This window comes from Bombina bombina, chromosome 3, assembly GCF_027579735.1.
Source record: "Bombina bombina isolate aBomBom1 chromosome 3, aBomBom1.pri, whole genome shotgun sequence".
Classification (NCBI taxonomy): domain Eukaryota; kingdom Metazoa; phylum Chordata; class Amphibia; order Anura; family Bombinatoridae; genus Bombina; species Bombina bombina.
The window spans coordinates 1,000,670,236-1,000,688,844 of record NC_069501.1 but is presented as its reverse complement, the minus strand read 5'-3'; the positions used below and the strand labels follow the sequence as shown (position 1 = coordinate 1,000,688,844).

Genomic DNA, 18,609 nt, shown 5'->3' with positions numbered 1-18,609 from the left:
ACTTTTCATATAACAGATAAGAAGTGCATGTGTATAACTGAATAGCAAAAGTTCAGTATCTATGTAGTTTTACCTAACTTAAGCCTAGATTTGGAGTTTTGTCGGTAAAGACCTGCGGTGCCTTTTATTCCAGTGCACCCTTAAGCCAACGCTGGTATTACAGGTTTTCTGAATGGCCTCAGAAAAGTGAGCGTTGAGCAAAATTTAGCTCCACTCAATAACAGCGTTGCTTATGGTAGTGGTAAGATGGAAAAACGTGCTTGTGCACGATTTCCCCATAGGAAACAATGGGGCTGAGCTGGCTGAAAAAAAAACTAACACCTGCAAAAAAGCAGCGTTCAGCTCCTAACGCAGCCCCATTGTTTCCTATGGGGAAACACTTCTAAGTCTACACCTAACACCCTAACATGAACCCCGAGTCTAAACACCCCTAACCTTACACTTATTAACCCCTAATCTGCCGCCCCTGCTATCGCTGACACCTACATTATATAATTAACCCCTAATCTGCCGCTCCGGACACCGCCGCAACCTACATTATAGCTATGAACCCCTAATCTGCTGCCCCTAACATCGCCAACACCTATATTATATTTATTAACCCCTAATCTGTCCCCCCCAACGTCGCCGCCACCTACCTACACTTATTAACCCCTAATCTGCCGACTGAACATCGCCACCACTATAATAAATGTATTAACCCCTAAACCACCGCACTCCTGCCTCGCAAACACTATAATAAATTTTATTAACCCCTAATCTGCCCTCCCTAACATCGCCGCCACCTATCTACAATTATTAACCCCTAATCTCCCGCCCCCAACGTCGCTGTTACTATAATAAAGTTATTAACCCCTAAACCTAAGACTAACCCTAACACCCCCTAACTTAAATATAATTTAAAAAAAACGAACTAAAATTAATATCATTAAATAAATTAATCCTATTTAAAACTAAATACTTACCTATAAAATAAACCCTAATATAGCTACAATATAACTAATAGTTACATTGTAGCTATTTTAGGATTTATATTTATTTTACAGGCAACTTTGTATTTATTTTAACTAGGTACAATAGCTATTAAATAGTTATTAACTATTTAATAGCTACCTAGTTAAAATAATTACAAAATTACCTGTAAAATAAATCCTAACCTAAGTTACAAATACACCTAACACTACACTATCATTAAATTAAATAAATTAACTACAATTATCTAAACTAAAATACAATTAAATAAACTAAACTATAGTACAAAAAAAACAAACACTAAATTACAAAAAAATAAAAAAATATTACAAGAATTTTAATCTAATTACACCTAATCTAAGCCCCCTAATAAAATAAAAAAGCCCCCCAAATAATAAAATTCCCTACCCTAAACTAAATTACAAAGTAAACAGCTCTTTTGCCCCAAAGTAATCAGCTCTTTTACCTGTAAAAAAAAATACAATACCCCCCAAACATTACAACCCACCACCCACACACCCCTACTCTAAAACCCACCCGATCCCCACTTAAAAAAACCTAACACTACCCCCCTGAAGATCACCCTACCTTGACATCTTCATACAGGCGGCATCTTCTATCTTCATCCTTCCGGAGCGGAGCAGAGCCATCTTCTTTCCAGCCGACGCAGAGCCATCCTCTTCTTCCGATGTCCAAACGCAGAATGAAGGTTCCTTTAAATGACGTCATCCAAGATGGCATCCCTCAAATTCCGATTGGCTGATAGGATTCTATCAGCCAATCGGAATTAAGGTAGGAAAAATCTGATTGGTTGATTTAATCAGCCAATCGGATTGAAGTTCAATCCGATTGGCTGATTGGATCAGCCAATAGAATTGACCTTGCATTCTATTGGCTGATCCAAGCAGCCAATCGGATTGAACTTGATCCAAGCAGCTAATCGGAATATAATGTAGGTGTCGGCGATGTTAGGGACAGCAGATTAGGGGTTCATAGCTATAATGTAGGTGGCGGCGGTGTCCGGTCGGCAGATTAGGGGTTAAATCATTTTATTATAGTGTTTGCGATGTGGGGGGGCCTCGGTTTAGGGGTTCATAGGTAGTGTATGGGTGTTAGTGTACTTTGTAGCACTGTAGTTAAGAGCTTTATGTTCCGGCGTTAGCCCATAAAACTCTTAACTACTGACTTTTTTATGCGGTAGGAGTCTTAGAGGTAGAGGCTGTACCGCTCACTTCTTCCAAGACTCGTAATACCGGCATTAGGTAAATCCCATTAAAAAGATAGGATACGCAATTGACATAGGGGAATTGCGGTAGCCAAAAGTCACGGAAGAAAAGTGAGCGGTACACCTGTACCTGCCCAACTCGTAATATCAGCGGGCATTAAAAAGCAGCGTTAGGACCCCTTAATGCTGCTTTTTAAGGCTAACGCAGAACTCTAAATCTAGGTGTTAATTTTTTATGCATCTCACAAAATATTAATAATATGAATCTAGGATTAGTTTTATAACATAGAATTCTAATATGTTTCAGTATAAAGTACTGAGAATAACAATTTACTCAATCGGAACTTCTATTCTTTTCACAAAGGCACCAGATTGTTAATAATTAATTTTTTTATCAAATAAAAATAAGAACACTCTGACCTACAACATAGATTTTACAGTGCAACCTTTAGTCACATTTATTTGATAATATTAAGCTCAACAAACCATGGGCTATATAAAATGCCATCAGTGTTGTATGCCAGTGTGAATAAAGGTGATCTCTTACACATATGAGCCACCTCCAATGTGTTTGTAGGCTTCATTTACAGAAATTCTCCCAGGGATACTGATGTGATGCAATGAGTTACAGCTGGTAGGAGATGCATGTGTGAATGGAAGAAGTGCGTAAACGCAGCCTTTTATCAGATCAGCAGTAGTTCACGTGCGCAAAAAGGGATCATAAAAGCTGTGATAACTTTTTATAGAAGCAATTCTTTGACCAAAACTTTGTTTGAGAATTATTTTAATGCACTTCTGTACATTTTATATATTATAATATATTATTTTTAAAGAAACAGTAAAGTCAAAATATAACCTTTTATGATTCCAATACAATGTGTCATTTTAACCCCTTCGTGACCAGAGCACTTTTCCATTTGTTGACCGCCTGGGACCAAGGCTATTTTTGCATTTCTGCTGTGTTTGTGTTTAGCTATAGTTTTCCTCTTACTCATTTACTGTACCCACATATATTATATACCGTTTTTCTCGCCATTAAATTGACTTTCTAAAAATATCATTATTTTTATCATATCTTATAATTTACAATAAAAAATTATAAAATATGATGAAAAAATGGGATAAAACCACTTTTTCTGACTTTGACCCCAAAAATCTGTTACACGTCTACAACCACCAAAAAAACTCCTATGCTAAAAAGTTTCTAAATTTTGTCCTAAGTTTAGAAATACCCAACGTTAACATGTTCTTTGCTTTTTTTGTAAGTTATAGGGCAATAAATACAAGTAGCACTTTGCTATTTCCAAACCATTATTTTTCAAAATTAGCGATAGTTACATTGGAACACTGATATCTGTTAGGAATTCCTGAATATCCCTTGACATGTATATATATATTTTTTAGTAGACAACCCAAAGTATTGATCTAGGCCCATTTTGGTATATTTCATGCCACCATTTTACATCCAAACGCGATAAAATAAAAAAAACATTCACTTTTTCACAAACTTTTTCACAAACTTTAGGTTTCTCACTGAAATTATTTACAAACAGCTTGTGCAATTATGGCATACATCATTGTAAATGCTTTTCTGGGATCCCTTTTGTTCAGAAATAGCAGACATATATGGCTTTGGTATTGCTTTATGGTAATTAGAAGGCTGCTAAATGCAGCTGTGCACCAAACGTGTATTATGTATTACTTAGGTAAACTTCATAATACGGTAGAAGGTTAACTTAGAGCCCTAACGGCATTACGTATGTTATAGATCCGGGACACATTTTTAATATAAAAAAAAATAAAAAAATTCTGTTAATTTGCACTATATCATATAACCAATACTGATATAAGAAGATAGAAAACTATGATGAAAATTAGACTAAGATAATATGTGTACATTCCCCAGAGATGCTTTGAGGCAAACAGGAAGGGGGTTACCCTCTCAAAATTTCCCAGAGATGCTTTGAGGCAAACAGGAAGGTGATTACCCTCTCAAAATTTGGCGCCAAAACCGCCCACAAACAATCCCACATCTAGGCTTTATAAGCTCCCAGTCCACACAAATTCAGTATAGTCTTGAGAAAGGCCAAATCGTGGCCGAAACGCATTGACAGACATACTGGTGAGCTTGATTCTTATACCACTATTGTCCCTTATATACAGTGTTGCACTATTGTTTTTCTTTTTCTCTTTCAGGCTTTTTCATCTTTTTATATTTTTATATTTTTGTGATATTGACTTTATGAACAATATTTCTATATATACTGTACGGACTTCCATCATAGACACTAACAATATCACTTACCAGTTGGTAACTACCACCTCCGGATCTGGCACCTAGGGTGCTGAAACGGCTCTGTGTTTTGGAGCACCTATATAGAATTTCTGCCAATTAAGACTTTTGCCCATCAAGATTTATATCTGTTTTAAGTAATTTTACACTTTTGGATTGCGGATATTTTTGTTTTATTTTTCAAAGGGATTATTCATTTATTTTCGAAGATACACATTATTTTCATCTGTCTCACATTTTTTCATCTGTCCAAGTTTGATCTACATTGAACTATATATATATTTTTCTATATTTTTTTTATTTTTTATATATATTTTTTAGATATTTTTTTCTTTTTGAATTTTTTCACTAGCGCTAGTGTGGATTCACATTTCTCTGGGGTTAAACACCTACTTTTTACATCAACGTCACGTTCTTTCACAGCCCCTCCTCCACTTGGTCCGGTAACGGATCTCACACGCCTTTGATTATTGTATTATTTTTTTAATTTTGTATTGAAGTTTGAACGAATGCTTTTACACCATCATGTGCTGAGATTTTAATGTTTATTTGAAAGTTGATATATTGTTTATTGTTACACATCACATTGGTCTGATCTGAACCACAGTCCACACATTTTTCATCCACTGACAATAGAACCATATCCAGAACGCCTAAGTCAGGTAACCGACTTATTAATCTATCCCAAACACACATAAGAACTTTGGAGATAGCTACATTCAAGGTTTTGTATAACTAAAGTAGCCAGGTACAAAACTCCTGGAATATTTCATGGATCCATGAATAGAATTTTACTGTATTTCTATATGAACATTGTGTTTTAACATTTTATCTGTGATTTTAATTTGAATGTATATGGAATAAATTATTCGCCAGAATTTAGTTTCCAGCCTTTTAAGCTATTCAGCGCTTACTATCGCCCCCTATTCTGAAACGTGTATTATGCCCATCAGTGAAGGGGTTAATTATGGAGCTTGTAGGGAGCGTGTAGGGTTAATTTTAGCTTAAGTGTAGTGTAGTAGACACCCCCAAGTATTTATCTAGGCCCATTTTGGTATATTTCATGCCACCATTTCACCGCCAAATGCGATCAAATAAAAAAAATGGTTACATTTTTCACAATTTTAGGTTTCTCACTAAAAATTTTTTACAAACAGCTTGTGCAATTATGGCACAAATGGTTGTAAGTGCTTCTCTGGGATCCCCTTTGTTCAGAAATAGCAGACATATATGGCTTTGGCATTGCTTTTTGGTAATTAGAAGGCCGCTAAATGCCGCGGCGCACCACACGTGTATTATGCCCAGCAGAGAAGGGGTAAATAAGGGAGCTTGTAGGGAGCTTGTAGGGTTAATTTTAGCTTTAGTGTAGTGTAGTAGACAACCCAAAATATTGATCTAGGCCACTTTTGGTATATTTCATGCCACCATTTCACCGCCAAATGCGATCAAATAAAAAAAATCGTTCACTTTTTCACAAACTTTTTCACAAACTTTAGGTTTCTCACTGAAATTATTAACAAACAGCTTGTGCAATTATGGCACAAATGCTTGTAAATGCTTCTCTGGGATCCACTTTGTTCAGAAATAGCAGTTGTATTATGCCCAGCAGTGAAGGGGTAAAATTAGGTAGCTTGTAGGGAGCTTGCAGGGTTAATTTCAGCTTTAGTGTAGAGATCAGCCTCCCACCTGACATATCACACCCCCTGATCCCTCTCAAACAGCTCTCTTCCCTCCCCCACCCCACAATTGTCATTGTCCAATTCTGCCAGTACTAAAATAAAAGGCTTTTTTTTTTTTTTTTTTTTTTTTTAAATAATATTTAGGTGGTTCTGATGGACCCCCCCCCCTAAGCCCCCAACCTCCCTGTTCTCCCCCAAACAGCTCTCTAACCCTCCCCCGCTACCTATGTGCCGCCATCTTGTGTACTGGCAGCTGTCTGCCAGTACCCATTTTGCTCCAAAAAAAAGTTTTTTTTTTGTTTTTTTTTAATAAATTGAATTTTTCTGTAATGTAGCAGCCTCCCTCAAAACCCCCCTCCCTCTCCCAGTTGCTATGGTCGCTATTTCCCCTCCCTCCCTCTCCCTCCTTCCCATTCACATTCATTGATGGCAGTGGTTGCTGCGTGTGCGCGTGCCCCCCGCAGCTCACCCCCCCCCACATGCTCCCGGCACCCTGCGTGCACATTGCACATAGAGGAACCGAATGCCAGGTAGCAATAGGCCACCCACCAACCATTGCTTTCACCCACCAATGATGATGATGAATCGGCACCATCACTAAAGGTTTGTAAAAAATTGGTATTGCAGGATGCCTCAATATCGAGGAATTCCAAACAATTCACAGGGGAAGACAGCACCTCACTCCAAGTCCTGGGGCACGGAATAAAGAGTTAGCCAGACCCCAACATCATAGAAAATTCCAAATGATTTCCAGCCTCCAAATAATGAATAAAACCTTTATTTATACAGGGTCCATAAAATAGAAACAACTGTTGTTTCTATTTTATGGACCGTATATAAATAAAGGTTTTTTATTCATTATTTGGAGGCTGGAAATCTTTTGGAATTTTCAATATCGAGGCATCACTGCAATACCATAAAAGCATCTGGAAGCGATCAGGATCGCTTCCGCCGCTTGAAAGACCAGAGGACGTGCCAGGAACGTCCTTGGTCGTTAAGGGTGTTTTTCTGTAGGATGTTCCTGGCATGTCCTTGGTCCTTAAGGGGTTAAACAAGTTTCCAATTTACTTCTACTATTTAATTGGTTTTGTACTCTTGGTATCCTTTGTTGAAAAGCATACCTACGTAGTCTCATGATCTGCAGTGTACTACTGAGAGCTAGCTGCTGATTTATGGCTGCATTTATATGCCACTTCTCATTGGCTCAGCACACATGTTAAGCTAGCTCCCAGTAGTGCTTTGTTGCTCCTTCAATAAAGGATACCAAGATAATGAAGTAAATTTGATAATAGAAGTAAATTGGAAAGTTGACTAACCTCTTAATGACACAGATCTACCTTTGTGTGTCCTCAGGGGTTTTGAGCCATGTCATAGCACTATTGCAGCATTCCACACTTCCTGAGGCATTCAGAAATAGCAAGGCCACCCTATTTAACCCCTGAGAGTAAAAACAAGAGGGTATTTTGGCTGTCATTAAGGGGTTAAATTTGAATGCTCTATCTGAATCAGGAAAGAAGCATGTGACAGACCCTTCTGTCAGGACTGAAAGTGTTAACTTTATTTTCTAACCACAAGTGGCTGGCTCCAGCTACAATCTAATTAATGCTTAGCATTCTATTGTTTGATCACCTCCAGAGAGAAAGTGATAAGAAGAGTCAAGAGTGTCTTGTGGTTGAAGTGTTTAAGTAATATAATCCTATTGTATCATGTCAAGGGCGCTTCTCCCTTTTATCTAATGTACAACATTCTTTCAACCCCCATCTGAGGGGGGGTCAAAAACCTGTATAAATCTGTGTGCTGCCTTCAAATAAAGTTGTTATTCTGTTTTAAACCTGAAACTGGCTGGGTTGTGAATTGCTGATTGTCTATGCAGGACATTGTTCATCTGGGGTTAACCCTTGGTACACAGTTGGTACCGTAACATTGGTGGCAAGCGACGGAATGAACCTTATCGCCCAGAAGAGCAACTACACATGCCAGTAACCTCAGGAAGAGGGGGATTATTACAATACTGACTAAGATGGAAAGAGTACCAGGGACAGAAGGAACCAATGGGCCCAGCATAGCAGACAGAACCCCCGCAGAAGCAAGCTTTGATCGGGCGGTTAAAATAAGACTGGCACATTATGGCCCCAACCCATCTGCGGAAATTATCGACCGGGTCATAGCAGCTGTGGAGGCCAACCTACTTCGCCAAAGCGGCGCTGCAGCAAACCCAGTGGAAAAGAGAAAAGTAAATTTTGCAGCTTTTAAAAACTTCCTGGAAACAGAAGGAGAGATTGATGGGTACCTTGCGGATTTTGAGAGGCAATGTGCACTACACAAGGTACCCGCAGAGGACTGGGTCACGATATTATCCGGAAAATTATCCGGCCGGGCCAGTGAGGCTTTTCGGGCCATTCCAGATGAGGAAGTCTGGGATTATAATACTGTAAAAGAGGCTCTGCTCTCCAGGTATGCAATTACACCGGAGGCATACAGGAGACGGTTCAGAGACACTGTTAAATTAGCTGGAGATTCCTACCTTGAGTGGGCATGTAAGGTGCACCGCACAGCAGCTCACTGGATAGCGGGGTGCCAAGCCGTATCTGGGGAAGAGGTGCTGCAGCTATTCCTGTTGGAACATTGCTTCGACAAGTTACCCGCAGGAGTTCGAGAGTGGGTTCGGGACCGTAAACCCTCCACCCTGCATGAAGCTGCTCGCCTGGCAGATGAGTATACGGATGCCCGCAAACTGGACACTGCTACCACTAAGCCCCCTGCCAGAGTGGAGTACAGACCCCCAGTCACCCCAGCAGCTGCCAGTTACCAACCCCCGGCGCACCGCTATACCACACGGCCTCTGGCCACGAACTACCCTCAGAGAGCCCGGTTCAATTCGCGGGGCTACTCACAACCTATTCGGTGCTTTGGATGTAAGCAACTAGGGCACAAAAGACCAGAGTGTCCCCTAAATGCAGCGAACCAAGCACAGTCCTGGAGAAGACCTGCCGGCGGAATCCCACGTAACCCTCAGCCTGCGGCCCGCTACGTAGAGGCGCAAGAATGCTGGGGCATCCTACATGAGGCAGACCTTGTGCAAGCTGCCCACCGGAATAACCGGCAACTGGTTAAAGTGAATGGGAAGGAGGTCAGTGGTCTACGGGATACTGGTGCTACCATGACCTTGCTTCGAAAGAACTTGGTGTCTGAGAAACAGCACACAGGAGACACTGTGGCTGTGAGGGTAGCAGGGGGCACTGTGTTCCGCCTGCCTGTTGCCAGGGTGCATTTGGATTGGGGAGGGGGCGCTAGACCTGTGAATGTGGGGGTCATGAAGGATTTACCAGCTGATGTTCTCCTTGGAAATACCTTGGTCCCCCTTGTTTCTGCCTATGCTCCCATGGGTTCCGCTGATGTTAACCCTGTGACTACCCGTGCTCAGATCCGTGCAGCAGAGACTGACCCCCCTGCTGCTAAGCCCCAGGACGCTGAGCTCAGTAAATCTCTATCCACTATTGATACGTGGAAGTCCCGTTACAATGCGCTGATGAAGGAGAAGAGTCACGTAGAGGATGAAATGGTCACGTTAAATAATCATGTAACAGTGCTAGCGGGAGAGAAGAGGAGTGCAGAGGAAAAAGCACGTTTAGAACAGGAATCTCTGCTAGACAAGCTGCACCGACAGACTGCAGAAAACACCAGCTTGAGAGTGGAACATGAAACATTAAGGACAAACTTAGTGACACTGGAGGAGAAGCTGACGCTGGCTCATAGGGAGGTGCAGCAACTCAAGGGCACCCTATGTCAGTATGAAGGGATTGTGGATACCTATAAAGAGCAGGTACAAAAACCACGTAAAGAAGCCGATGATATTTTGAAGGACTGTTTAGCCCTAGTCGGGGCACTGAAGAGGTTGAACCCTTATTTATACAGACAGGGATTCTCTCTCATAACGGGAATACAGATGGATTGTCCCAGCAAACTGACATGCCTACCACCTCCTAGTCCGGTCATCCCCAGGTTGACCCGCAAAAGGGTCAAGCCGGGTCTGCCGGAGTGTTCCACAAGGGGGGAGCTATGTGACAGACCCTTCTGTCAGGACTGAAAGTGTTAACTTTATTTTCTAACCACAAGTGGCTGGCTCCAGCTACAATCTAATTAATGCTTAGCATTCTATTGTTTGATCACCTCCAGAGAGAAAGTGATAAGAAGAGTCAAGAGTGTCTTGTGGTTGAAGTGTTTAAGTAATATAATCCTATTGTATCATGTCAAGGGCGCTTCTCCCTTTTATCTAATGTACAACATTCTTTCAACCCCCATCTGAGGGGGGGGGGTCAAAAACCTGTATAAATCTGTGTGCTGCCTTCAAATAAAGTTGTTATTCTGTTTTAAACCTGAAACTGGCTGGGTTGTGAATTGCTGATTGTCTATGCAGGACATTGTTCATCTGGGGTTAACCCTTGGTACACAGTTGGTACCGTAACAAAACATTTTGGGTTTCATGTCCATTTTACTATATTTCAGTGGACTGTATGTTGTTTCAATTTACTGTTTACTATCAACATTTGTGGAATCTACTAAAAATATGGTTATTTTGCCTTTGCAGCTGGTTTGGGTAGATTGAAAGAGAGTATATAGTCAGATATAGCAGTGGGTATGTAAGAGAGGGGAAGGAAGATCATTTTGCATTGCCATCCAGGAGAGTAGCGAGTCCACGGATAAACAGCAGTCAGTGCGTGTTCCATGCAATCAGTGACTATGTGTAACCTTGGACTAGGAGTCTTTATTGAACGTTGCATATTCTTTACATCTGTGAAATAATAAATTTAATTAATCAATTAAATAATTGATACTAAATACAATCATAGAAAATAAGTTCACATAAGAAACATAAGAAATATGAGCAGAATAGTTAAGTATAGATAGAACATACAGTATATAGTATAAATAGACAAAACATATATTATATATAGTATTAATGCTTTATATCTGGTATTTCAACTTTGTATGAAGTAACACAATTTAAAGTGCTGGTGTTTTTATCAGATCTAGTTACCACATTATTCTGCATCCAACTATATAATTGATATTTGTATATATATATATATATATATATATATAATGTATATATATTGATATTAAATTAGTATTATGATCATCAGCTAGCAGGTTATTGACATTGCAATGCATATAAAAGTATTGCTTAGGGTAGATAAATTAGGAAATATATAGGGCATAAGAGAGAGGGGAGCCATTTGGAAAGAAATGCTATTCTCGAGCATTGTTAACCTCTTATTTTAGGGGAATTTGCTTTTCAGTTAAAGAAAGAGCAAATTTTTACATTCGTTTTCCTTACTGAAGATGGCAACTTTATGCATGAATATATTTTCCCTGAGCTACATGCTATAACTAAGAGCCAAAACAATCTCTTCATTTTGTTAGTATTAATTTACCTCCTAAAACAACCTCAACCCCCCTTGCTTAGGATAAGTAAATACTCTCACATTGGTGGAAATACTGCTCTCCATAGCTCTCCTTAGTCTCAGTAGGTAGCTTATTCCACAACGTCTTCAGGTTCTTTAAATGAGATTCATAGTCAATTATCTGAGTTCTGAAAGCACCTGGTTCTATGATGGATACTTTGACCCCAAAGCCATGCATCTCTCTTCTGCAGTGTAGGAGATGAAAATAGATATTTAATTTTAATAGCATTGACTTCACAAATCATCTAACACTATACAACATCTTAAAATCAAGAATGAAAAATGAATAAAAACTATATAAAAAGGCAGCTTGCGTGACTTTTATTATTATCATTTATTTGCATAGGACCACAAAAATCCATAGCGCTGGGTACAAAGATAGGGCTATACAATGACAAGGATTTGTGATAAAATGCAAAACTTCACAAACTAAACAAATCGAGTACAGGAGGAAGAGGGCTCTGGAGATCTTAGTCTACAGGTTGAAGATGCAGAGACATAAGGTTTGGGGTAGCTTGTCACATTAGTTACAGCAGTAAGTAAGGCAGTTCAATAATTATTTTGGCTAGGATGAAAAACAGAGGAGAGATAGTAACCCTCACAGAATAGGTGGGTTTTCAAAGAGCCTCTGAAGCCATACAAGGTTGGAGATAGTCTTATGGAGTAGGGTAGAGAGTTCCAGAGGACAGGAGCAGCACATGAGAAATCTTGTAGGTGGGAGTTGGACTTAGAGATAATAGCAGTGGAGAGATGTAGGTCAGAGTTTGATCGAAGAGGACGAGTCGGGGAATATTTGGAGATGAGAGAGGAAGTATAGTTGGAAGTGAGGCTGTTGAGTGCTTTGTGAGTTAGGGTTAATACTTTTAATTGCATTCTGGAGTGTATGTCAGGGTGCCAGGAATCAGACTGAGATGAGAAGTGCAAAAATAATCACACCTTTAGTAATAGCAAAAAATAATAAAAAGTCCACAAGTCAAATAACAAGACAGGAATCAAAACCAGAGCTGGTAGCCAGACGAGCCGAGTCAGGAGCCAAAGTGAATAGTCAGACGAGCTGGAATCAGGAACAAGGAAAACAGCAGAGGCCCTTTAAATAATAAGTGATGACATCACAATTCTGAGACTGCTTCCTGTCTCACATGGATGATGCACACCAGTCTGGCCATAAAAGGAAGTGCAGGAATTGAGCAGCATCCCCCACAATGCACCATAGTCAGGAAGAGAGGTGAGTAAAATGGCTGCCAGCAGCACATGGCAAACACAACAGGGAAAAAAACCCTGACAGTACCCTCCCCTCAAAACCCTTCCCCCATGGGAGGACAAAAGGCTTATTGGGGAAACGGGCATGGAAGGCACGGAGGAGGGTGGGAGCATGAACATCAGAGGAGGGAACCCAAGATTGCTACTCCAGACCGTAGCCTCTCCAGTGAACCAAATACTGTACATGGCCCCTGGACATACGAGAATCAATAATGCTGCTGACCTCATACTCCTCATGGTTTTCAACAAAGATAGGATTGGGACGAGGCAACACAGTGGTAAACCGATTACAAACCAATGGCTTCAAGAGGGAGACATGAAAAACATTGGAGATGCGCATAGCAGGAGGAAGGTCAAGAGCGTAGGCCACAGGATTAACCCGTCTGAGTATTCAAAAAGGACCAACATAACAGGGAGCTAATTTATTGGAAGGCACACAAAGGTTCAAGTTGCGGGAGGACAGCCAAACTCTCTCACCAACCTGGTAGGAAGGTGCGGGCAGACGCCTACGATCAGCCTGGAACTTTTGCCGCTGCATAGAACGATGAAGGCAATCCTGAATCTGCACCCAGGTGGAACGGAGTTGCTGGAGATGCTCCTCCAAAGCCGGAATACCCTGAGACATGAATGAATCGGGCAACAAGGATGGTTGAAACCCATAATTCGCCATGAACGGGGATATCTTGGAGGAAGCATTAATAGCACTATTACGAGCAAACTCTGCCCAACGTAACAGTTCAGACCAATTATTGTGGTGATCTGAGATATAGCAACGGAGGAACTGTTCCAGAGCTTGATTATACCGTTCCGCAGCCCCATTGGATTGAGGGTGATATGCCGTGAAGAAAGAAAGCTGGATCCCCATTTGAGCACAAAAGGAACGCCAAAATCTGGAGACAAACTGGCTACCCCGGTCCGACACTATCTCCTTGGGTAACCCATGTAAATGGAAGACCTCCCGGGCAAAAATTTAAGCAAGCTCCTGAGCGGTAGGCAGCTTCATCAAGGGAATGCAATGTGACATTTTAGAAAAACGGTCAACCACCATAAGGATAACAGTATTGCCATTGGAAACAGGGAGCTCGACAATGAAGTCCATGGAAAGATGTGTCCAAGGATGCTCACCATTAGCAATAGGTTGAAGAAGACCCACAGGAAGACGTCGAGGAGTCTTATTCTGTGCACAAACTGAGCAGGAAGCAACATACGCAGCAACATCAGAACGAAGACCTGGCCACCAGAATTGTCGAGTGACAGACCAAATCATTTGGTTCTTGCCTGGGTGACCTGCAGCTTTAGGACAGTGGTAAGTGTGCAAAAGTTTAGTTTGAAGATTCTCAGGAACAAAACACTTACCACTAGGTTTCTCAGGAGGTGCATTGGTTTGTGTAGACAGGATCTCCTCCCCCAAGGGAGAAGTCAAATTAGTACGTATGGTAGCCAAAATATGGTCAGGAGGTATAACAGGAGTAGGTACAGACTCCTCCTTGGACAGAGCCAAAAATTGTCGAGAGAGGGCATCAGCCCTAACATTCTTACTAGCAGGCAGGTAGGAGACCACATAATTAAACCGAGACAAAAATAGCGCCCATCTGGCCTGTCGGGGCGACAAACGCTTTGCTTTAGATAGATAAATTAAATTCTTGTGGTCAGTAAGAATGAGCACTGGCCCGCTAGTACCCTCGAGAAGATGCCTCCATTCCTTAAGTGCCAAAATTATGGCCAGTAATTCCCTGTCGCCAATTTCATAATTGCACTCCACTGGAGACAATTTCTTAGAGAAGAAACCACATGGATGCAAGGAACTGTCAGGCGTAGGACACATCGACCTCAAGAACGAAAGGCGGGACAGGGTTAGGTGAGCCAGAACTGGAGCGGCAGCAAAGGCCTTAATGGCAGTAGGTGGATCATTCTCTTTACGGCTCATGTCTGTGATAGGTTTGACCAAGGAAGAAAAGTTTTTAATAAACTTTCTACAGTAATTGGCGAACCTCAAAAAATGTTGAATAGACAGAAGACCAACTGGGCGAGGCCACTGCAGAACTGCAGATAACTTGTCAGGATCTATGGAGAACCCTGCAACAGAGATAACATAACCTAGGAAGGTTACTTGAGTCTGATGGAACTCACATTTCTCAAGTTTACAAAACAGGTCGTTATCATGTAGTCTCTGAAGAACCCGTGTAACATCAGAACGATGAGCCTCAAGTGTGGGTGAGTGTATGAGGATGTCGTCTAAGTACACAACAATACACTGTTGCAACATATCTCGTAGGACATCATTAATAAATTCCTGAAAAACAGCAGGAGCATTTCATAGGCCAAAGGGCATTACAAGATACTCATAATGCCCACTCCTGGTGTTAAATGCTGTTTTCCATTCGTGGCCCTCCTTAAACCTAACGAGATTGTACGCTCCTCTCATATCAAGTTTAGTAAAGACCGTAGCTCCCTTGAGGTGGTCAAAGAGTTCCGTAATGAGTGGAATAGGGTAAGCATTCTTAATGGTAAGACGATTAAGACCCCTATAATCAATACATGGTCTTAACTCGCCACCCTTTTTCTTCACAAAGAAGAAGCCAGCCCCTGCAGGAGAGCAGGATTTGTGGATGATCCCCCGCGATAGAGCATGGGCAACATACTCCTCCATAGCACAATTCTCTGCAACAGACAGAGGATACACCCGGCCACGAGGAGGAATGGCTCTGGGTTGCAGGTCTATGGCACAATCATAAGACCGGTGAGGAGGCAACGTACCGACACGCACCTTGTCAAACACGTCTAGGAACTCTTGGTACTCCTCTGGCAATTGAGAAACCGAAGAAGTGCACAAATAATCACACCTTTATTAATAGCAAAAAATAATAAAAAGTCCACAAGTCAAATAACAAGCCAGGAATCAAAACCAGAGCTGGTAGTCAGACAAGCCGAGTCAGGAGCCAAAGCGAATAGTCAGACGAGCCGGAATCAGGAACAAGGAAAACAGCAGAGTCAGGAACAAGCCAGGGATCAGGAACCAGGAAGGAGGTCAGGCAGCCAGGTACTACACAGGAACTCTCACAAACAGGTCTGAGACAACGCAAAGGCAAAGCATACTGAACAGAGGCCCTTTAAATAATAAATGATGACATCACAATTCTGAGACTGCATCCTGTCTCACATGGATGATGCACACCAGTCTGGCCATAAAAGGAAGTGCAGGAATTGAGCAGCATCCCCCACAATGCACCATAGTCAGGAAGAGAGGTGAGTAAAATGGCTGCCAGCAGCACATGGCAAACACAAAAGGGAAAAAAACCCTGACAATGGGGAGCCAGTGTAGAGACTGGCAGAGCAGAGCAGCTGATGTAGATCGGCGACTTAGGTGGATGAGTCTAGCTGAAGCCTTCCTTATAGATTGGAAAGAGGAGAGGCTGTGTTTTGGAATTTTGAAATAGATTACAATAGTCAATGCGTGACAAAATGAGGGAATGAATTAGTATTTTTGTAGTGTTTTGAGTAAGGAAGGGATGAATTATGGAAATGTTGTGTAGGTGTGTACAACAAGATTTGGTAAGTGCTTGTATATGTCTTGTAACTTAAGACACACATACACACAATTTAAATATATGTGCATGTGTGTTTTTTTTGTGTGTGCAACAATTATAATAGTGCTGAACAATATACAGTATGTACAAAGAAAGTAACAATTTTTTACCAGAGCACATGCATTTTTTATAAATATTTATATTAAAAGGTTATTAAATTCCATTAGTTCTACAAAATCAATACATTTATTGTGTTCATTACTTGCAATAGAATGCTTGTGAAGCTTAAAGCAACATAAAATATAAAGTTGTGGTTTTCATTTAAACAGTATACAGCACAGCAGCCATTAAGCACTCCATTGTAATAGGTTTGTATAGAAAATAAATATTTTACAATCAATTTGCACAATTAACCCCTTGAAATTACTGGAGGTATTCATGCGCATGGTCTTTTTCTGTGACTAGTAATGGACAGAGGAAAATACGTTTGTACTCTTATCTTAGTGATTAGCATGTAAAATGTTGCAGAGTCTAATACATTTCATTTTACATATGTAGTAGGTACTCCTGAATACCTCGAGGGGGTAGAACAAGCACAATTCTTAGAGACATGAAACCCAAATTTTTTCTTTCATGATTGAGAAAGAGCACGCCATTTTAATCAACTTTCCAATTTGTTTCTATTATCTAATTTGCTTCATTCTCTTCACATAATTTGTTGAAAATCATATCTAAATAGGCTCAGTAGCTGCTGATTGGTGGCTGCAAATAGATGCCTTGTGTAATTGGCTTACCCATGTGCATTCCTATTTCTTCAACAAAGGATATCTAAAGAATGAAGCAAATTAGATAATAGAAGTAAATTGGAATGTTGTTTTATATATAAACTTGCTGCTTTTTTGGACTTTATTGTAACCTGTTTTTTATCGGAGATCAGTCTGCTGGGCAGCTGAGAAGCTGCGGCTCGTTTAGATTGCACCTGGAGGTGCTTTGGATGATGTAAGTGTGACTTATAACATTACACTACACTCAGTAAAACTGTGCTGGGCTATGGTGGTTCCCTTATTTATCCCTTTATAGGAAAACACTGGTGGCCTTTTGGGATTCGCTTGGCCTCTGCAGCTGTTTGCCTGTGTACAGTTAGCTGAACAACTGGGAAGTGCCAGCCTGCCTTATTAGCACCATCGGGTGCTATTTGCAAGTGAGTAGCCACTTGCTATATTTGTATCATTTTTGGTCTTGGTGGTACTAGGCCATTTGGTGCCTCTGTGTTCTTATCTTCTTCCAGATTGTTTGCATTACCAGAATCCTGATTATCCTACGACAGAGAGCTGCCTTATATCCACTAGGTGTCTGTAGACTTTTTTGTATATATCACATAGTTTGGACCCTGTTTGTTTTATATTTTGTTTTTCACTTATTTGATATATCTTATGTTCAGTTTTGGTAGAGCGCCCCCTTGAGGAAATTTTCCTTTTTTCCTTAAATTGCAATGTTGTTTAAAATTGCATTCTCTATCTGAATCATGAAGAAAATGTTTGGGTTTATTGTCCCTTTAAGTTTTGGGATTTTTCTTGAAGCAAAAGCAATTAAAATACTGAGTGCATATTACGTTTTATTTTGCTTTAACTTGACGGATATAAAGGGATTTGAAACCCAATTTATTTCATTTTTAAATAACTTTCCAGTTTACTTTTATTATCAATGTTGCTTTATTCTCTGGGTATCTTTCACCTAGGTATTTTTTTCAGCAAAGGATGCCAAGAGAACTAAGCAAATTATATAAAATAAGTCAATTGGAAAGTTGTTTCAAAAATTGTATGTGCTGAACCATGAAAGAAAACATTTGGGGGCCGAATTATCAAGGGCCGAATGGCCCGGAATACCCCTGTTTCCCGTGTGAGCCTTCAGGCTTGCTGGAAACAGGAGTATCCAGCTGCGGATATCACTCTGCCCGATCGCATACGATTGGTTTGATTGACACCCCCTGCTAGTGGCCGATTGGCCGCAAATCTGCAGGGGGCGGCTCCCAGATGGTAACTCACCAGAACTGCTTGTGCAATGTTAAATGCCAACAGCGTATGCTGTCCACATTCAGCGATGTCTAGCAGACATGATACGCTACATCGTATCATATCCGCCAGACATTGATAAATTGGTCCCTTGGGCTCCACGGCCCTTTAATTTC

At 40.8% G+C, this 18,609-nt stretch overlaps 1 protein-coding gene across 1 annotated transcript in view; it reads right to left on the bottom strand.

The window, feature by feature from the left end:
- Positions 1–11,631: 11,631 nt before the first annotated feature.
- Positions 11,632–18,609, bottom strand: part of LOC128652022 (short-chain dehydrogenase/reductase family 9C member 7-like) — a 59,228-nt gene continuing 52,250 nt past the window's right edge. Inside the window, exon 4 of the mRNA XM_053704976.1 lies at positions 11,632–11,819. Coding sequence (XP_053560951.1) covers positions 11,633–11,819 — 187 coding nt within the window. The 3' untranslated portion in view covers position 11,632. The remainder of the gene's footprint in view (positions 11,820–18,609) is intronic.